At 30.6% G+C, this 21,995-nt stretch overlaps 3 protein-coding genes and 1 non-coding gene across 7 annotated transcripts; 2 read left to right on the top strand and 2 right to left on the bottom strand.

Moving 5' to 3' along the window:
- Window positions 1-2,688: 2,688 nt before the first annotated feature.
- Window positions 2,689-9,695, bottom strand: LOC126840898 (zinc finger protein 62 homolog). Of its 3 annotated transcripts, XM_050576892.1 has the most exons (8): window positions 9,302-9,695; window positions 9,138-9,229; window positions 8,252-8,321; window positions 7,970-8,189; window positions 7,307-7,357; window positions 7,174-7,227; window positions 6,931-7,104; window positions 2,689-5,843 (listed from the first exon to the last, which is right to left on the bottom strand). In XM_050576892.1, exons 3-8 carry the CDS (start codon window positions 8,299-8,301, stop codon window positions 2,886-2,888), a joined length of 3,507 nt encoding a protein of 1,168 aa, XP_050432849.1. In that variant the 5' UTR covers window positions 8,302-8,321; window positions 9,138-9,229; window positions 9,302-9,695; the 3' UTR covers window positions 2,689-2,885. The 3 variants fall into 3 exon arrangements, with proteins under 3 accessions (XP_050432849.1, XP_050432850.1, XP_050432848.1); XM_050576893.1 differs by lacking the exon at window positions 9,138-9,229; XM_050576891.1 differs by lacking the exon at window positions 9,302-9,695 and having other exon boundaries at window positions 9,138-9,293.
- A 1,868-nt stretch (window positions 9,696-11,563) lies between these two features.
- On the top strand, window positions 11,564-11,635 carry Trnae-uuc (transfer RNA glutamic acid (anticodon UUC)). The gene has a single exon. It is a non-coding gene; the product is annotated as a tRNA-Glu (tRNA).
- A 1,018-nt stretch (window positions 11,636-12,653) lies between these two features.
- Window positions 12,654-21,856, bottom strand: LOC126841060 (uncharacterized). 2 transcript variants are annotated; one of them, XM_050577304.1, is made up of 9 exons: window positions 21,685-21,856; window positions 16,122-16,175; window positions 15,816-16,018; window positions 15,537-15,742; window positions 15,347-15,464; window positions 14,972-15,280; window positions 14,749-14,888; window positions 14,343-14,557; window positions 13,400-13,556 (listed from the first exon to the last, which is right to left on the bottom strand). In XM_050577304.1, exons 2-9 carry the CDS (start codon window positions 16,171-16,173, stop codon window positions 13,516-13,518), a joined length of 1,284 nt encoding a protein of 427 aa, XP_050433261.1. In that variant the 5' UTR covers window positions 16,174-16,175; window positions 21,685-21,856; the 3' UTR covers window positions 13,400-13,515. The 2 variants fall into 2 exon arrangements, with proteins under 2 accessions (XP_050433260.1, XP_050433261.1); XM_050577303.1 differs by lacking the exon at window positions 14,343-14,557 and having other exon boundaries at window positions 12,654-13,556; window positions 21,685-21,855.
- Window positions 18,626-20,548, top strand: LOC126841061 (succinate-semialdehyde dehydrogenase, mitochondrial). Its single transcript, XM_050577305.1, has 2 exons — window positions 18,626-18,768; window positions 18,854-20,548. The coding sequence occupies exon 2, from the start codon at window positions 18,885-18,887 to the stop codon at window positions 20,358-20,360; it is 1,476 nt and encodes a 491-aa protein (XP_050433262.1). The 5' UTR covers window positions 18,626-18,768; window positions 18,854-18,884; the 3' UTR covers window positions 20,361-20,548.
- Window positions 21,857-21,995: the final 139 nt, after the last annotated feature.

Below are 21,995 nucleotides of genomic sequence, written 5' to 3'. Positions count from 1 at the left end.
TAAAAATTGAGCCAGTTGTTAAGAAATCGTAATTTTTTAATAAAATCATTTAATTAGAAAAGGTAGGTAAATTTGTTTTGCTCCCAGAACCATGATAACTTTTTAACAGCTAAACCGATGTCCAATTTTTATAGTTTAATTATCAGAAATTTATCATCACCCATCAGTACCACTTTAATAGGCCAAAGTCAAAAATGTTACCTATGAAAACCTAAAAAAACTACCTTAAAGTTTACATAGTCTTCAGGTAAAATAATTATGTAATACAATTTCATTTTCAAGTAAGAAGTTACCGAACAGCATTTTATAGGTACTAACCGTCTAGATCTTAGATCTACTACGTATATTGTATAGTTATTTATTGTTTGTACATCTGACAGAAAATTGGTAAAACCTACTATTGTAGGTTATGTGCAGTTTATTTTTATTAACTTAATAAAACAACAAAATTTAACAAGGAAAAAAATCGTATCCTGTCAGATTTATACTGAGTGACTACGTGTACACTATATAGGTTATGCAATAATGATTCCATAGAAATTGAGCCCAAACAAACAAAAACACGGCCAATGGCAACATAAACATCTAAGTCGGTAATCTAGTAGGTACCCAAGTCATTATTATTATTAAGTAGCCGACTTGCACAAAAATTATATGCTATTTACCTTGACATATTTATCTTTGATCTACGTAACGAGGTACTTTAAACGAGGAAGGCATAATATTAAAAACATAAGGTAGGTCGTAAATGTGCGACACGGAAGAGGTTAAAAAATATACATAATAATATAAACAATAAGTATATACCCACACTGAGCCAAAAATACACGTCGGTTTTGTACAACTTTTAAAAATTCCGAGATAAAATTATATCACCAAAGTAGTAAAAATATCATGATGAGACTTGAGAATGATAAAATCATAAAAATATGCAAAATCATTGTTTTCGTTTTCTTATTTTAATAATATTACGTTTTTGTTTTTCAGCAATCATCTTCGAGGTTAACTGTACTATACTAAATACGCCTTGATTTATTCCAGAAATTATGGTACTGTAAGATATTATTTATAATATCTAAAATTATAATTTTTTACATCTAGTGACATGTAATTTGGACATACTGTATTTCTTGTCAAATTATATAACACCTAAATAATATGGTTACGGCTGTGCCATGGGCTAGTTTGAAGGTTAAGTTGGGGGATGAGTAGAAGGAAGTATAATTTCAAACTTAACTCAAACGTAGTAAAAATAATGTTTAATACATTTAGTGAAATCAGATGATTCCAACGTATATTTTTGTACGAGTATACATATTTTGTAGACTCGTAACGGTATTTTTTTTCAAACTGGTAATTTTGTTTAGTGCAACAAAGTAGAAATCTAGGTCAGGTAGGAATAGGTTTTTTATAGAATCACTCGAACATATTACTAAAATAAAAGGCAATACCTAATCAATTATTTTTCGATGTAATTTTTTTATTTAGGCGGAATGTTTTAATATTACCTACCTACATTTATCCACGCGAACTACACCGCAGAGAATTAAACTCATTTTAGCAATCAAAGTTATAGTGTTGCTCTTACCTTAAAAAATAATTGTTAAAAACTAGGTACCGTTAACGTTGTTTTTATTGCACCATTTCTTTAATTGATTAAATTAATTTATATTTAAAACTTTAACGTCCATATTATGTGAATAATTAGACTTATCCGTTTGCGGTTTGGGTAAAATTCGTAAAAAACATGTAAAATAATTATTGTACTTAAAAAAAGTAGGTAAAAAATTAAGACCCAACAGCAGGTAAACAGATAGCTTGAACCGGGTACCTGTTAACGTGGTTACTGGTTATTAACCGGTATTGGTACTATAATGTAACTACATATTAAGTAAATAATGAAAATGTTTTAAAAATTGTAAAAAAATTAAATTAAATAGTTTAAACCTTCCAAAAAATATCATTAATATTTCGTTTGGTACAAATAATTTAAAACATGTTCTCAATGTAATCTAAATAAAAACCTAAAATAAACTGAAACGTTCAAACGATGCATTATTCAATTTAAAAATATTTTTGATGAATGATGGTTGACAAAACATGATCACCCCTTCGTTTAATTGAAAACTCTACTTAATACCAATTAAAAATACATTAACGTGTAGCTGTAACCTGTAACCTCTTCAAGTCCACCCGACAAACCTTTCAAAATTATATTTAAAAAGTCGATCCAAACATTGTTACTATTAGCAACTCGCCGACAACAATGTAGTAATAACACTACAATAGAAGACATTTTTTTGTATTATAACAATACATAATATAGTCATACCCGTTTAAACTGGCACCCGTGTTTGAAAACTCCTTTTGACAATAATATTATTATTCATTAAAAACCCGAAATATGCGAATAGCAGGTGATTATTTAAACGATTATTATAGTTAATATAGGTAAATTTACAAAGAAAATATATTACAAATATCAACATACATACTAAGTATGTCTTTGGTAATAAAACTAATAATTAACTGTACCATTGTTTTGTAAGTACAACCGTATATCTATGTTATAATTTATAACTAATACTAAGCACATTTAAGTATATAATATTACATGTATTACAATATTGACAATTTTACATTTCTTATAAAGAAACAAATTGTTATAAAAATAAAATAGTCAACTTTGTGTATAAAAATGATAACTTTAATTAGTTTAATAGATAAACTTAAAATGAGTTTTACTTTTATAGAAAAATTGTGATAAATTTATTGAAATAAGAATAACACTAATAACTGAACACTTTTTGGAAACGTCAAAATTAAAACTTAAAACTTCTCTGCAATGCCTTTAAAATAACTACTCAGTTAAATTATTTCGCAAATTAAGTAGAATGATGAGCTTTTAAATGTCTGAGCAAACCACATCTTTGTACATAACCGATTTGACACTCTTTGCAAGAAAACGGTTTATTCATACCACTGGAGTGGTATTCTTTGTGACAAATTAATTGCTGATGATTTTCGTATACTCTGAAACAAATATCACACGTGTACTTTTTAGCAGTCACATCGGGCTTGGAACAATGAATTTCTAAAATGTGTAATCCCAACGCTGTGTTCTCATTAAACTTCTTTCCACAATCTTTACACTCGTACGTCTCCTCCGCAGACATATGCGTCTTTTTGTGATTGACCAGAGATAATTTATAGATAAATATTTTTCCACAAACGTCACAACTGAGTTTTGTGTTAGCCCTGCCACTAACGTTTGCGTTCTCACGTTGTTTCCAATTTTTAAATTTTCTCAATACTTCTTGAACTTTGTTCGGCGGTTTTTTATTATTATCATTACTGTTGTTACTAACGTTTTTATTTCTATTGTTGTTCATCAGCAATGAATGTACGTTTTGTTGATGTTTTCTCAAACTTTTGACATGTGCAAAGGTCCCGTCGCATAAATTACAATAAACTCGATCTGCGGTCTCCTTGTCCTCTCCATCTGTTTGATCAGTTGCTGTCTTGTCGACACTGCTAGTTGCAGGCATTTTTCCAGACAATTTAGATATAATGTCGGGCGCGTTAGAATGACGACGGCATTGTTTGCTTTTTAGTAAGTGTACGTGCCAGAACCCTCTTTTTTTATATTCTTTTTTACAACAGCGACACTTGTAAATCAACATAACTTTGTCAAGGTCATTGTAAATCTTGTTTTTGTAATGGATGTCAAGATGTCTGATCCAATTGTGCTTTAAAGTAAATGTCCTATTATCGCAGAAGCAACATTTGTAAGATTCACAGTCGTTAATATGAGTCACCCTGTGGCTAAATAATATTTTCGGACTGCAAAATTTCTTGTCGCAAATGTCACAACCAAACCACAATGAACGCGTTGGATGTAGTGTTTCTTGCTTGGTCGTAACACTACGAGAATGATCGTTTGTAGAGTTTTTTAATTTTGACACTTTGTCAGTACTACCTTGCTTTGCATGTGAATTTTTAGTGTGGACCAATTCGTGGCGACCTTGATTGCCTCTGTTTTTAAACCTCAAGTCACAGTATTGGCATTTATAAGGTCTATCGTTTGAGTGGGCTAACATGTGCCTTTGTAGTAGATTGGCAGAGCCAAAATATTTGTCACATATTGAACATCTTTCCTTTGACAATTTATTACTCGATGTTTTTGTTTCACTGTCAGATAAAACTGAATATTCCTCTTTGATTATGGATATGTTTAGTTTTGTGTTATTAATGGCTACACCTCTTTTTGTCGAGAGTTTATTGTCCAAGTTAGGAGTACTGATATTGGTATAAGATTTTTCATGATTGGTGCAATCACGTTTCATATTTCTAGTCAATAGCGGTACATTTGAAACTGTATTTTTATTTTGACCGACAGTATCCATGGATTCAGACGTAGTTCCTTCATGTTTCAACGCTAGAGTTTTGTGCTTAGTGATTTTTGATAGTTTATGAAAGTGTCTTCTATGATTGGCATAAATAAATCTATTCTTAAAAACCTTGTTACACACATCGCATAAAACAGAATTTTTAGAAACTGGACAACTTGTAGGGCTTGCTGGTGGTGGCGATGGTGGTGATGGTCGTGGTGGCGGTGATGGTTTAGGATCAGTCATTGATAAACGTTCGTGATATCGTAAATGATCTTTCAACTGCTTAGTCGTCTCGTATTGCTTATTACACACGTAACATTCTAATACTTTTGGCTTTAGATATTCTTCATGTGTTGGCAAATGCATAGCTAAACCATGCTTATTGAAAAACGTTTCCGTACAAAGATTACAAGCGAATTTAAAATATTTTGTCGAATCAGTTTCCGACTTAATGGACACAAATGAAGTGTTTTCTTCGGTTTTAACGTGTGTCTGATTGAACAAACCATCGATCACCAAGTAATTGCAATTACTTTCAATTTCTTCACATTCTAATTTGATTTTTTTACTCAAATCAGCAGCAACCATATTATCGGTGTCTACTTCTGTCGATTTATTAATAATTTCCGAGTATAAATTCTGACTGCTGTTTACATTGTTAGAACACACACTTGCCTGTTTTTCTTTGTTGTCGTTTCCATTTGGTATTTCATCATCGTCGCAGACTTTATTCAATAATTCACAATGGGATAAATTTTGATTGTGTTGTGATATTTTGTTTTGATCCGAAACATTTTTATGGTAAATTTTTATGTGCTTCAGCAAATTGCGTCTTAATGTAAACAATTGTTTACAAAACTTACACTGATATTGTTTTAACGAGTTGTTAGCCACCTTGAACTTTTTCCACATATTCTGGCTTTTGTTCGTGCAGTGTTTAACGTGACAATTAAAATTATTTTTATTGCTGAATTCACAACCGCAATGTTCACATTTGAAGAGTACTTTTGAGTTATGCATTTGTTGCATGTGATTGAAAAGATGATTACTGGAGAAAAAGTTCAAACATATTTTACATTGCTTTTTCGCATCAGGGTCCGTGTGAATAGCCATGTGTTGTACCAAATTGCTTTCGATGTCGAATTGTTTCAGACACAATTTGCATTTAAACACAGATTGCACTTTACTCTGCCAGATACCGTTTGACTTGAGTAACTTTATACTTAGTTTACTATTATTTTCGACCGATTTACGGTCTTCGTTGTCCAGTCTATTAGTAGTGTTTGTATTGCTGTATATACTCGTATTTTGTTGGCCGTGAGATTTTTTCATGTGTCTGTTCAAACCAAAATTCAACTTGAAATTTTCACCGCAGATGTCACAGTGAAATAATTTGTTGTCTTTAACGCTTGTCAAAATATTTTGGGTAGTTTCGTTCGTCGGTTGAAACTAAAACAACAAAAAAAAATCAAACGTTATAAAAGTAATTTAAGAAAAATAGCATTTAAAATTTAATTATTGAGATGAAATCGAGCTTGAATGATATGGTAAATATACCGAAAGAGATAATTGGAAACAACCTACACAGAAATATTGGATTAAAAAAATAAGTAAGAATTTTCTTTTTGTTAAACTAATTTATAATTGTTTTGTAAAATAATTATTATTGCGACTATATCTTTATTTATGTTTCAATAATATTTTATTTACTAAAAAAAAAAACCTGAAATATTTTATACACCGATATATCGTAATATACCAACACAACTCTCTAAGTTTCAACCTTATACAATTGTCACAAACAAAATATAGTGCTAAAGTACTTTCTACTAAATCTTTTAGAAAAAAACTTATTTTATTTTTAAAGTTTTCCTAAAGAAGTGTTGTAATTTTTTGTATAGTTTTATATTAAATGCATAGCTGAAAAAGTATTATTTTAATAAAAGTTTTTTTTTTTGTGTGTGAAATCACGATACATTTTTTGCTTGTAATCCGATTTACTCAAGTAGCACCTCTATAGAACCGAAATTTTTTATGAGGTTGATACTATGATGAATCAAATGTAGAAAAAATCAACTCCTTCATCCTCAAAACTGGAAAAAACTGAAAAAATATGACTGGTTTTTCAATTGTCACATTTGCTATATCATGGCAAAACCTATCAAATTAAATCAAAATTGTTGTTGAATATTAATTAGGCATGCTTCTATTCACAAATTACCTCAAACTTAAATATCGACAATACTTAGCCACCGGGAGGGGCAAATTTAGAATACAATGGTTTGGATTGTGCTTGGTATAGACTGTGTTGGTTTTATTGTGATTTATATTTAATGCCACAAATCAAACTAATAGTGCTAATATGAGAACCTATCTAAATTAATGTAATTTATTTAGTAAGCAACCAAACTTTTAGCACATACTACACGCTATACATATATATTTTAAAATAAGGATATTCTATCATTGAATACCTTCTTTCTTTCATTCATTAAATAACATTCTAAACCGGGTCGAGTGAATAAAATCTACTTACTACTATATTGTGGACGGGAGAACTATGATTTTGGTCGCTGACCATTAACAATCTGTTGAGAGCTAATTTTGTCTCTTGGTCGGACAAACCTTTAGACCTCAAAAACTGTACTTTTTTATCCATCGGAGAATTTTTTATTGCCTCGGAATTTAAGAACTCAGTCGCTTTTATCACCTGTAACCACCGTCAACCGTGTGTAAGCATACACAAAAATATTTTCATTAAACAAAAATAAAAACTTACATAATTTTCACGTACGCTATGCCCGTTTTCCAGTGTGTCAGTATTTTTATTTTCCTATACAATTGATGATTTTAAGTAAAAAATAAAGCTTCTTAAGTTAAAATATAATAACCAAACGTGTCAAATACCTTACCTGGCTAATAGGTGTACTATTTTGCACTGTTGCGTTATTTAATTTGTTAGTCTGCAACAGAAGTATACACGTTATTTATTTTATGTTCATAAAAATTACATAGGTGCAAAAAAAATAAGATAATGTTCATCGAATGATCAGCCTAAATCTAATAAACTAAACCAAAGATCGGTAGATCAGACCAAACAGTAGATCTGAATCGGCCACTCCTAAAAAAATAGCTATCTAGTACCTATACTTTATATAATTACAATACAGTAATATTGTTTAAATATACTAGTACTTATTTAAAAGTTTTTTCATATTAGGTTTTACTAGTTAAAAACTTTGAAGGTAATTCTCCTCTAATTTTTTGAGATTGTCCTAGTATTTATGTTTGAAAATGAACTTACTGTAATCATAAAATATAGTATACAGTAAAATAATTATAAATCACTTAAAGTGCAAATATTACACACTAATCTTATAATGTTAGTATTGCCTTAGTAGTTTTTAAAAAAAATGTTTTAATCAGTATTTTGTATTTTTTTATCTAGTATTTTTATTACAAATCTGTTTTATAATGTCACAATAAGGATCCCAGTGTGATAAGTACTAAATACTTAATAGTTGAATCATTTTAAATCCTACTCAACTTGACAATATTGTCCTATTGATACGTACCCAGTTGAGGCGCGGCGGTGAAGTGTAAGACGACGGCGAGCTGTTTTGGTCAGGTTCGACTTTAGGTATTTCGAGAAAACTTTGCCACGAACAGTCATCCATCGAATCGGTTTCCCATTTAATAACCTTATTATCATTTTCAGTGACCAATGATACACAATTTTCGTTCACAGAATACCAAGATCTATTTTCTGCTGTATTTTCAACCCATTTTAGTACACTAAAAATTAATAAAATAATTGTTATTGAGCATAAAATAAAATATAAATACTAATAACTTACCCAGAAAAATCTTGATTGTTCTCAAGCGGTTCAATTTTTATAGAATTCATGGTCTGAAGAAGTCAACAACCTACCAAAAAATTGTATCAAACAACTTGCCCAGAGAAAATATTTATCAACTTATGATAAGTTATCATATACAAGTGGAATGGGCCATTTAAAATGTGAAAGTCTATAGAATAGTGTTCACATAACATTTAAATAACCAAGGTCTTTAATCTAATTATTATCGAAATACACTAGGCATTTCATCAATGATAATGACACCCCAATCAAAACTGCAACAACACAAAAAATTGAAATAAATGGTCTCCAATGAACAATAATATAGTTACATTATATTACATCCTTAAACTATAAATTTTTGAGTTATTGCAGTTTTGAACTGGTAAATCAATATTGTATTTATAAATATTTCGTTATTAAAAAATCAATCAGTTTTAACAACAGTCAACAAAAAGTGTAATGTAAAAGTAAAAAGTTGTAAATCGCTTAGTATTCGTCGAGAGCTAAATATGTAATCGCAATAATGCAGAAAGTCAGTAGCAAGTCTCGAGGTCAGAAAGTGGATTATGAAAAAAAATCTTACAAAATATTTGTATTTTTTTTAATAAAAGTGGGTAGACATCGTTTTCTATGACACTTTGCCAATGTAGGAAATGCTGAACAGAAAAAAAACTAGCTACATCGTCAAAATATATCAGATTATAATTTTAAAACAGCAAACTACAATTTAGAATTAGAAGTTGGTTATTAAAAAAATGTTTTATATTTCAACAGCTGTTTTGGAAAATTAGGCAAGGCTGTGTCAATCGAATGGTTTGCACATTTTTTAATATAAAATAATGAATTGGGTTCAAGTGACAATGATAATAAAAATAACTACCTGTATGATAATCGGAGAAAAAAAACAAAAACAATTGCTTTCACCAAAGATTCTGCAATTATTGCAATCACAATCGTATAGACGGAAATGTTCTAAAATTTAAACGAGTTGTGAAAAATATTTATAATATTGTTATCATCAAAAAAAAAAACAACACTGTTTACCTTAAACGCGTTGAAACATGAAAAAACGCCGTTCGAGGATCGATTATAGATTTTCAACTCGGATCAGTTTCTGTATTCTGATAGCCGTTATAAACGTTATACGCTTAACAGAATATATATAGTTCAAGAATGATTATTTATTATCGCTAAATATTTTTATTTCACAAACAGAACGTTATACTAAATGGCAACTGTTGTGATAAATTGGCGGGTAGTGTACAGTTGGCGTCAGATGACTGATGGCATCGGGCATGACTCACATGAGGACCAACAGCTACAAATTTGTACCCGAAATAAATTTAAGTGTATATAATAATTATCCAATTAAATACCATTATAATAATATTATGTAGGTTGTAAGTGTAATATTATATTATCATGTTGTGCAACAGGCAACAGTAATCGGTATTAACAGGTAAACAATAATTTATATTCGATTATAACAGCCACCAGAAATGTTGCCGTCCATGGTTTTAACCGATCCACAGCTGTTGCGCAGTTGCTGTTGTTGCCAACTCTTATCAGACTTTTATATCTATATATTGATAATAACAAACCGTATATCTGATGTATTGCAAATTGCAATGTTATAATTAATATTATTTTGTTTTTGGCTTGTTGTTTTAAACACATGGTAATTAATACGAACTACAATATTATATAATATAAAATACAAATCAAATGTACCAATGTAGTCCGTGGAGATATATATTCTTTTATTTAGTGCGTCTATTTTATTTTTTTAGGTGAATTTTTAGGGATTAAAGTGAAAATTTACCGAAGGAATTTATTTGCATTACATTTCATAATGATTTATGATATAACTAATTTTTGTACAACTAGTCATTAGTGCTAAAACTCAACGAACCTCTATTATTTCTTTACTTGAAATCTCAAAGAACTTATTACACATTAACATTGTAGTCAACTTTAGGTTGATGAGGAATGAACATATTCAGGATGTAGGCCTCGCTCCTGAATTACAGCACCCGACACTAAAAAAATACCTATGGCGTATTAAATTTCCAAGTTGCTAATTGTGAATGTATATATATATATATATATATATATATATATATATGAATTTTAATTTGTTTTGCGAAGTGGTAAAAATTCGTTCAAAATATCAGTGTAAAAGGTTAATGAATCTCGCTCTCTCTCTCTCCTTAACAAAAAGTTTATATAGAGCAAATTTCAAGTAAAAAACAAGATTTAAGAGGGGCCTCTACACCAGAATTTATTAAGAAGTATTGTATAGGCAATTTTTCGCTAAATCTTAACATCATGCTAAAATTTTTAAACTTACATATTGCCATAGAAAAGAAGTATCTATTGCGATGATTAATTATTTTTTCAACTAGGTATCATAACCCATATAAGATTTATTTTTGTACAATAACATATGTTTCTGCTTCTAACGTACTGTTCCTAAAAGTACTTTAGGCTATTTACGACTGTCGAAAAATTCTTAATTACTTTGGGTTTCATCAACTTGAGGAACAGCAATTCCTGTAACAAATACATCGATTTTTTATAGTTTTTCTTTAGAATTACAGTACTAGTATAATTATCAATTTTTTAAATTTTATATTTACTTAACGTTTCTGCTATAACTTGTCGCATTCTTAACTGGTAATGCGTGGATTTTAAAATGTAAAACAAAATATATTTTAATTTACCTACATATTTTTTATGACTGAAACCAAAATGTCATTTAACAATTTAGTGTATATTTTTAGATTAAACATTTTTTTTTTAAACCACTTAAATAAAAAAGAAAGTTAGTTCATCGAAAAAAATGTAAATACGCTTGAAAGGATATTCAATGTTTAAATATTAAAAAAAAATGTGAATAAAACATTTTTTTAACACCTAAAGTTTTGCAAGGCATCTATTCCAATGTGTTATAATTTTGTCAGAAGTAAATTTAAACGTTTTTTATTTTTAGCTTTTCTTCCAGTAGAGGTCAAATAGATACATCTGGTAAATTTCTATAAAAATGTTTAGCGTCGGCCAAGCATACTAATTACCGACAATGTATGGTTATTATAGCTGTTTTCTCTCGATAAAGAAAAAAGTTTTATTACCGACTTGCATGGACGCGAATAATCAGAAATTGTCTATTATTTTTTCGAGAAAGCTCTTGTAGTTTTAAATTGCATCCAACTATCCAAACGTCATAATTTTACAAATTTTAACCAGTTTATTTTATTTAGACGACTGTTGTTTTATCTGATGTGTTTAAGGAACCCTTATCACCAATCCGGTATGGTCTAGTGGCTAGGATACCTGGCTTTCACCCAGGAGGCTCGGGTTCGATTCCCGGTACCGGAATTAATTTTGTCTTTTTATTTCAGATCGACAATGATATTATATAATACGTTTAAATTTGTTATTATCACTATGTGTAGAAAAAAATCTTTATGGAAATATTTCCAAATGGTTTTGTCAATCAAATCTTGTATAGGAATATAATTTTTTTTTTCGTGTTGACTCACGATATCTTTTTAACTTAATTATATATTGATAATGAACGGATTATTACAGACACAATGATGTGGTAGCAACTGCTGGGGGAGAAATAATTATTTATTATATGAAATCGACCCTAGCCTGACCTTTTGTTTTTATTCGAATAGAAAATTTTAATGGTTCTTATACATTTTTTTTGACAAAAATATATTATTTGATGTGATAAAATTAAATACATAACAACGGTTGCTATGCACAGTTACAGCCATTTTATTATTCCTTGGCAATTTGTATTGAAATAACAAAATATGATTATTAATAATTTATTAATTAAATACATTTTTATTCTGCCGTTACAATATAACCAAATTATTTATTTTTTGTATTTGTATTTGAGTCCATTATTACTAATTAGACTCGACATTAAAACAGTATTCAAAAAGTTTTTTATTTTCGTTCAAATGAAAATTGATTTGGAATAATTGTCCATTTGGTTTCTTTATGATATATTATTACTCTGTGTCCTGTGATACTAACTGTGTTTTTATATTAATTGAATTATGTTAAATTATTTATCTTTAATCTTTATTAAAAGTTAATGAAGCCATTATAATACTATTATCCATGTTTGATTTATATAACATATATATAAAGTCACATACAGAACTTAATATTATTATTTGTTTTAGAATTTTCGTTTAAATAAAAAATGCCCAGGTTTGTATTTGAACACGCATACTTACGACGTGAATTGATTAATATTTTATTGCCTGATAAAATAAAATAAAATTAAAAATAAAGGAAAATTATAATAGTCATAGTAATATAAATTATAGGTAGTTACAATTACTAGTCTTAGAAGATCATAAAAAAAAAAGAAATGAAATAAGATCATTTTGGTTGATTTCGCGCTTATAAAACATAAAAGTAAACAAATGTTTTTTAAATTTGTTTAATTGAAAAAAAATTGCTCTTCTGTTTAAGTTTTATTATAATGGTTTACCGAAAATATTATTTTATACACATACATAAAAAGCACATGATAATGCAGTCTTAAACTTAGGTTTACAAATAGTATACAATTAATAATATTAAAAAAAAAAAAGTCTTACATTAAGAATTCCTAAACAATAATTACAGTATAATATCTACACTAGTATTTGACTGTTAGAGTCGACGGTCGCTTTTTTTAACAACATTTCTTTTTAAGTTCTATACAAATTAAATTATATTTTAACTATTCTAATCTCACTTTTGTTTCAAAAAGTCTTTAATGTCGTACAGCAAGTAACAATGCAACGCGAGCAGTATGATACCAGGAACGGAATACATGAGCATTTTCAGCCATTCAGAACCGTTTTGCACGTTCGAGGTGTTTGACGACTGTGACGTGTTCAAAAAACTGTGCTGGACGGGGGTGTAACAGTTGTATGGGGCAACGACGGCCTGATGGTAACACGGCGAGTATGCAGGGTGATAACTGTGTTGCGAGACCATGCTCCTGGTATCGAAATCAAAGTCACCCCTAGTCGAGTACGTAGAATACTGTCCAGGTGACGACGTCGGGTATCCGGAGTACTTGTCTTGTTTGGCCGGTGGTGCAAACAACTTAGGTGGTTTTATCACGTCGTTGTCGCAGTGGTGGCCACGATCGTTGAGCTTCATGCCTCGAAACAAATTGTTCACGTGCTTGTTGACCGAAGTTTTTACGGTTGGGGTAACATCGACATAATCGACTTCCATCATCTCGGAGTCGTCACTGTTTTTAAACGATCCATTAGTACTAGAAAATAAAAAAATTAACAAATTATTTTTTTTTTTTAATTTAACATTCCGTTTATTTATTGTACAAACCTGGTCATTACTTAAAAGAAAAAAAAAATTAAAACATTAACATTTATTTAAATAAAACTAATAAATTTCTATTCAAAATAACAGGTAATTTGTTTTTAAAATAAAAAGTTTTTAATGCACTAAATAAATAATGCCCAGTTTTTGTATGTCATAATTTTTTGTTTTTATTTTGATATGTGAAACAAACCTATACATTATCTTAGTTTTCATGTCTTTTTAATGGTTTAAATTGGTCGGCAAGTGAACGATAAATTCAAATATTAGGATTTATTACTCAGTAATTTATTGTACAAATGTATTATTACTTGCAAATGGTAATTAAAACAGAGTTGGCATTTGGCAATACTCCGTTAAGTTTTATTGGGTATGCATAAATCCAGTAAAATATGTATATTTTTGGTTTAATAACAAACATATTTTCTGGGCATCAATAAAACGGAACCAGCTGTTTTTTCTTTGCTTACTCTGAATTAAAAATTGCTAAAACAGGTCCAACTTTTTGGGTGTAGTGGGATATATTCCATTTTTTTTTTAGGTTTTGGACCTGTTTTGACATAGTGATTAAACACATGCAAGCTTAATAATATTGAAGAAGCAGAATTGTGGATGTCCAAAAATACCTTTGTCAAATTCTCAAAACAATTAAAATATTTTACGACATTATCTACGCTAAGTAAATATAGACGTCTTACAGCAGCAGTATTAATGCACATACCGTAGTTTTGAGAGGTTAAACGTCGAACATCTACGATGTTATCATATTCGTCTCTGGTGGTATACTGAACAGGCTTGGGAATGGCTTTGAGAAATATTTTTTCGTTAAGTATTCGAGCGACTTTGAATTTTGGAAGACGCACGACGAACTCGTTACTTGACCCAGGCCGAAAACGGTTTTCCCGTAAATGCGCTTTTGGCAAAACGTATTGTCTACTAAAATGATTATTTAATGTAAAATAAAACGGCAACATTTAATACTTTTAATGTGGTACAATGTAATTTATTTGTCTTTTTAATCATTACATTTTTAATTGGCATTTCGTTTTAATTTTACGCTGTATAGATTCGTTTCACTGGTTTTTTTTTTTAAGTTTTGAGTGTGAAATATATAAAAAATCAAGTACCTCATATCAAATGATGGCGTAGCACTTAGGCGATTATCGTTATACGATTGTAGTCTTGACGAATGATTGTTTGATTTGTTCATCGATTTTATTATCATAGCGTAAACAGATAGAAGTATATTCAATGTGGATAGTAAGAGCTAAATTCACGAATATATGTAATTAATAGATGTAATTATACATTCGTAACTTTTATGTGGAAAAAAAACCATCCGTTCATTACCCTCGCTTTAAAACGATCTAGAAGTTGAAAGCCATTGACGACGACTAATGTAGACCAGCACAACATGATAGCTGCGCTTAACAGCGACATCGTTGTTATGCTTTGATAAATTAGAATTAACGTGCCAAATACGCTCATTGCATTCACCAGTCGATCGACCGTTATAAAATCAATGTAAATTGTCGGTACTTCAAAATATTTCATGGCCCAAACTCCAACATAGTTACCAATATGGAGCAACAATAATGTAATAATAAACGATAAACACACTGAACATATCAGCGGCCAATTGGGAGAGTTTTCGTTTTGCTACAAAATAAAGACGTACAATTGTCAAACACATAATTTACCCAACAAATGACTAAAATATATTACAGTTTCTGAATTCTTCGACGCAGCTTTTAAATTGTAGCGTATTTCTTGGAAGTGTAAAATTTTTTTGGTATACACCTCACACTTGTGACACAGTTTTAGGGATTTTTCCAAATTGTTTCTAAATTATTTTATTATAAAATTATTATTTTGGATACATTTTTTAATTATGTTAAGTATTTCTTTATATTACTTGAACGCTTCTATTTCCCTGTCAAAGTACTTCTCGTTGGTCGGCGTAAACGAAGCAAGTTGTTTTATTTTTATCTCTTGAATGATATTGCATTTATGGCATAGCCCATTTTTACTTCCTTTGACGTCATCTTGGGATAAAACAAAATTCCTAGTGTTACGCGACACATCGTGTTGCTCGGGAATCGGTTTACTGTAGCTTCCATCCTAAAAATGAAAAAAAAAAAAAAAAATGTAATTTAAAAGTATGTTGAAAAATAACATAACTCTTCAAACTTACTTCTTTAAACCCATTGAATTGCCCACAATGTGGACAAGTATACTCGGATCTCTCTTTGTAAGGTACGCTGAAGTTGGAATTGCAAAACCAGCAATTTACATAGATAGGATAAAATCGTCTAATATAGTTATAAATATAGTAGCAAAATATTATTAACGTTGCGGGCGTCAGTACCGAGGAAAATGGTTTTTCTTTAACAATGTCTAAAAAAAATGTATAATAGTCTGATCAATTAAATTATTATATTATATTATTAAAATATATATCAACTATTATACAAAAATTAAAATATAATATTATATTTACCAACAAAAAATACAAATGACTCGTCACTATACAGTTTTTTGATGAAGTCCATAACTGAAACACAATTAAGAAAATGTTGTATTACAACAGAAAATAAAAACAAATACATTTTAATAAAGTTAAACAATTACATAGGTACAGGTTTTGAAATTTGAACAGTTTTTTTTTTAAAGTAAAATATTATCTGAGTGGCAATGCGCTAGGCCGAGTTCCAGCAATGCCAGTGTATCTTTACGCGAACCAATTCACCCAGTTTTTCTACCCAACATATCGGTTTTCTCTTAAGATAAAGCTTTTGAAATTTGAAACATAAATTAAGCTCGAGTAGCTTAGGATACTGTAAAAATTTGAGCCCTTAATAGTAAGCCTTTTCAAAAGGGGAGAATTTCAAAGTTTTCAATTTTGTTACCGACTCAGTCACTTACTCACCATCGAAATTATAAAACACTTCCCGTATAGGTAGAAACGTGAAATTTGGCACAAAGGCAGGTCTTATAGTGTAACTAAAGGGGAAACTCTGAAAGTTGTAATTTTCTCAAAATTAATGCCACTATATTTAGGGAGTGCAGGGAAGTAGGTCTAAATGCATGTTGTAACGCGCATGAATATTGCTTTATTAGATTAGCACGGGTTTTTATTAATTAATCACAGATTCCCGCGCCGTCGAAACAAACGTTCTCTTTTAGTGTTACAATAGGTCAATAAGCAATTATTTGTAATTGACAGTAAATACTTATCGAACATAATGTTCTCGTAATTTTATTGTATTTTATTTGAAATAACTAACCGATAAATTAAATAAATTACTTAATTTATCGGTCATTAAATACAGAATTTTTTAATAACCGTAATAGTATCATTATTTAATTAAGTCTATATAATCTATACCCGTGTTATTCTTTGTCGGAGAATTCGTTCGTTCGTTCTAAGTAGAAAAAAAATAGCAAGTGCCGCTTTTCTAAGAAAAAATGTATTAAGCAAAATATTCGAGGCGACCGCGTAAATCAAACGCGCGGCTCTCTGTTCAAAATACTCCCAAGCAATGCCTCGACAAAATTAACACGTCGCCCACGATGCTGAAGTCAGCAAAGAGGAATGATATCTCCAACAAAAACCTAACAGTGAAAAAGGGCCAAGTTCTAGACCTCCTCCTAAGTCAGTCTACCAAAGTCGCGGTATCTACATTGTGGCTAAGCCTGTTTTATGCCTCATTCAGAAAGGTCATGTTCATTTAGAAACTGGCCAAGTGTTGAGCAATACAAATAAAAGAGCAGTGTTGCTCGTGAAAGTACGAGTGAAGTGAGGTTATGAACTAAAGAAATAGCAGAATGTAGCCACAATGTAGATATCACTACTTTGAACTTGGCCCTTTTTCACTGTTAGTTTTTTGTTGGTGATATATTTAACAGGATCTGACATATTATTTTTCTAACAATAAATTAGAAACTAGAACTTTTATTTTATCTTATATTTTTGGAAATCCGAATCTAAACTGGACTGACACCAAAAAAATCATTAAGATTCCAGTCGCTGCAGCGAATTACACGTTACAGTCTAAATTCAATCCCTTGGTAATTTATGGTCGTTCTCATCAGTTTGGCTTAAAGTTCAAATACAGTTTAGCCTATAATTTAAGAATTGTTAAATTATACTTAATTGAAACTAACGAGGACAAATGTACAAAATATGTATAAATGTTTCGACGATTAAATATAATATATAGTTAATTTTGGACTTAGGTGCCACACCCCCCTAAGAACTTGTTTGATTCTTTCCTTTCTAAACATTTTCTAGACTTAAAAACGTATAAAATTATCATTATTAATTTTCAGTAGACAGTATAAAATTAGTAATTGAAAATGTGAGTGTTAGTTTTGAATTCACTATTTTACATTATAAGTAGATACTTATAAATAATATGGTCACTTCAAATCGGTTTCTATGAACGATTTAACGTGATAATATTATAATATTATCACGTTAAATACCTAGACAGGCACTAGAATTTTTTAATATGTCATAATTAAAGAGCCATAAATAAATTATCTACTAGACAGATTACAAGAATGCATTATAATATAAAATGTAATAATTCTCTATCAACGTGAGTCCCAAACGACTATTAATTTAATTAGGAAGTGAAAACAACAAAAGGGGTCAGGTTAAATGTGTCAACGTCAATTTAAATAAATCCATAAATGTTATAACCGTGCCTGTGACGATCAAACGAAAATTGGAATAACGACATAACGTTTTTGGAAGTGGGAAATTAAAATACTATATACTATATCAAATTTGTAAACATTTTAGACAAAAAAAAAATGTTTTTAATTGATATAGAAATATATTGTTAAAACGTATCGATTGAGTTTTTTAGGCACCGTCGACGCATGTAATAATGTTTTATTTATGGCGCCAGCGGTTGGCCACACTGATCGATTCGAGTGGACCGACAAGCCGGGAATGGGTCGGCACCCGCCTTCCCGCCCGTACGATTATTGATAAACCCTCTTCAAAACGCCGACCAAACTCTGTAGAGTGGATTCCATAGTTAAACACTCACCTCTTTTCTTGGCCGTTTCTTATTCACAATAGTAATTATTGTTCAGTTAATCAGACTAGCTTGTCTGTAGTAAAAGCGATAACGGTAATTTAAAATTTCTCGAATAATTTTTTTTAATTACATTCGTTTGAAGCGATAATCTATTATTTACAGTAGTTATGATTTTTAGACACATTCAAGTTGCAAGCCAGTCCATAAAGATGTGTGCTTTACGTTATTCGTCGTCTTGGCCTACCAAAGCCTATGTAAACGGCCAGTGGTACGATGCCAAATCGGGTAAAACTTTTGACGTAATCAATCCGGCCACTGGAAAAGCTATCGCCACAGTGCCAGATTTGGATGCGTCCGACGTGCAAGTGGCTATAAATGCTGCAAATGACGCTTTCAAAACTTGGAAGAAAACAACGGCCAAAGAAAGAAGCGACTTGCTCAGAAACTGGTACAATATTTTGGTAGACAACAAAGAGTATTTAGCCGAAATTGTCACGGCTGAGGCGGGTAAACCGTTAGCAGAATCGTTGGGCGAGGTGGCTTATGGTAACTCGTTTGTCGAATGGTTTTCGGAAGAAGCGAGACGGAACTACGGTGAGTATGTTCCGAGTCCGATTAAAAGTAAAGAAATTCTTATGATCCGCCAGCCGTTAGGACCGGTAGGCCTTATTACACCTTGGAATTTTCCAATAGCTATGATTACTCGGAAAGCTTCAGCCGCTCTCGCAGCAGGTTGTACTTGTGTGATAAAACCGGCAGAAAATACTCCAATTATGGCGTTAGTGTTGGCCAAGTTTGCCGAAGATGCCGGTATACCTAAAGGAGTAATAAACGTTGTGACAGCGTCCCGAGCAAATACGCCCCAAGTCGGACAGTTATTATGTGAAAGTCCGGATATTTATGGAATATCGTTTACCGGTTCAACAGAAGTTGGTAAATTATTATATAAACAATGCAGTAGTACAGTGAAACGCATTGGCCTGGAACTTGGCGGAAATGCACCTTTTATAGTATTTGAAGGTGCCGATGTTGATAAAGCCGTAGCCGGTGCAATGGCCTCGAAGTTTAGAAATTGTGGACAAACGTGTGTAAGTGCTAACAGATTCATTATTCAAAACAAAATATTTCCGGAATTCGTTACTAAACTCCAATCGGCTATGGAAAAATTAGTAATCGGTAACGGTAAAGACAGTGGTGTTAACATGGGGCCGTTGATTAATATGAGTCAAGTAGAGAAAGTAGATAGAATTGTCAACGATGCCAAGAGCAAAGGCGCAACAATCGTAATGGGTGGAAACCGAGCACAGACTTTTGGAGAAAGATTCTATGAACCAACATTAATTACCGACGTTAAAGAAAACATGGCGTGTTATGTCGAAGAAATTTTCGGACCCGTTGCGGTGTGTATTGGATTTGATACAGAGGAAGAGGGTTTGAAAATCGCTAATAGTACAAACAGAGGTTTGGCCGGATACTTTTACTCAAATGATTTATCCCAAGTCTGGCGGGTAACTAAAGCCCTCGAAGTAGGTATGGTCGGTGTTAACGAAGGCATTATATCATCGACCGAAGCAGCTTTTGGAGGTGTCAAAGAGTCTGGTCTAGGACGAGAGGGTTCAAGTCATGGCATGGAAGAATACACAGAAATCAAATATGTATGTTTTGGAAACATTCAGCAAGAATAAATACAATGTTTGTTTCAACAATCAATATTTGTCTTCCATTAGAGAAATTTAACGTCTTCCTTTAAATTTAAGTCTTAAATGATAACTTTATTAGTGTTACCTACTACTTTAATTATATATTATAATTTATGTATTGTTATTGTAACCAAATTTATGAATTAAAATATAAAAATTTATGAATATTAATATTTATATGAACAAAGAACTGTAGAACATTTGTCTAAATCAATATTTATTTAGCAACATCAACTGTAAAAGTAATTGTATTTATCTTCGGTATATTTAAACTGCATCAGAGGTTTTAACTAAAAATTTAGGTGTACTTTAAATTTGAAGTAATACAAAATAAAATGTTTGTCGTTAATCTACAAACTAAATATTTGGGTAAACAGAAAAAAAACTTGAATTTACATATTTCACGTCTTTTTATAAAATAACTTTCAAAGGAAAAATAGTAAGTCTTTGTAACCTTTTTGGTATACATTTTTTTAGCAGTAGACTTGATAAGAAAATTAGTAAGTTTCAAAACGACATGCACTTTTACTGATATTTATACCATAGCTAAAATTTATAAAAATAGGTCGATACTATCAAAGAAATAAGTTTATTGATAAACCTTGTATAAACCGAAAAACTGAATAAAATAAGGAATTCTTTTGAATGGTCTCGCTTAACTGCTTTTATGTATATTTTACTTTAAAGACATAATCTGCCATGTACAACATTTTCTTTTGGTCCCATTCGAATCAGCCTTAGACAATTTCACTGTATATTAGGTTGTAAAGTAAAACGTCTGCATAATGTGACTTAAGCATGAGCTCCATATACTAAAAATGAATGAAAATGATAGTAAAAAAGATGAAAATTGTTCAATCAAAATAAACATTATCGATAAGACAAAATGCAATAAAATATTTATTCGTAAACATAGATAATAATATTACGCACGTCTATAAACTTAATGGATTCGTTAGTAATCAAAATCAAAATAAATCTTCGAGCTAGGACTATCAACATAAATAATACAACAATATTATCAATGAATGAAGAAAATACAAAGACCAGCGAGCTGAATTTAATACATCAGAACACTATAAAATGCCCTATCAAATAACACACGACTAGAAAAAAACAATGTTATTAATTATAATACAAACCTATCATTGTAATTCATTATAATAATCTTATCATACTGTCTCAAATGTAATTTATCTAATATTGGTGGAGGCTTATTTATAACAATACTAAAAAAAAAATTACAATAGAGTAGGCCAAATCACACAAACAATACGATGTAATAATATAGTGTTGGTCGTTTACTTACTTTTGAAATCAAGTCGGCTAAATACACATATTATTAAATTGATTGAATGACTTTAATTAAACTTCAAACGTTTGTCTGAGGTTTAAAGAGCATTACCGAATTCAACAAAAAAGTAAAATCTACAACATTGAACCTTCGGTTCGGTCAAATCTGTTTTATCAATAACACGGTTATCTAACCTAACCGCGATCAATAGCAATGTTGGTAAAACAAAATCGGTCGACGTTAACCACGGATGAATGGTAGAGTGTTACAACCCTTGCTACCTGGTCCTCGGTTGCTCCGTCCCTGTGCAAATAAAAAAAAATGTG

The sequence above is a fragment of the Adelges cooleyi genome, unplaced genomic scaffold (assembly GCF_023614345.1).
Source record: "Adelges cooleyi isolate 19-005CV unplaced genomic scaffold, UGA_ACOO_1.1 ACOO_flye_CR_arks_rails_tigmint_CR_PRNA_376, whole genome shotgun sequence".
In the NCBI taxonomy this organism is placed as follows: Eukaryota; Metazoa; Arthropoda; class Insecta; order Hemiptera; family Adelgidae; genus Adelges; species Adelges cooleyi.
The sequence above is the reverse complement of the archived record's forward strand: the minus strand, read 5'-3'. Positions and strand labels throughout refer to the sequence as shown.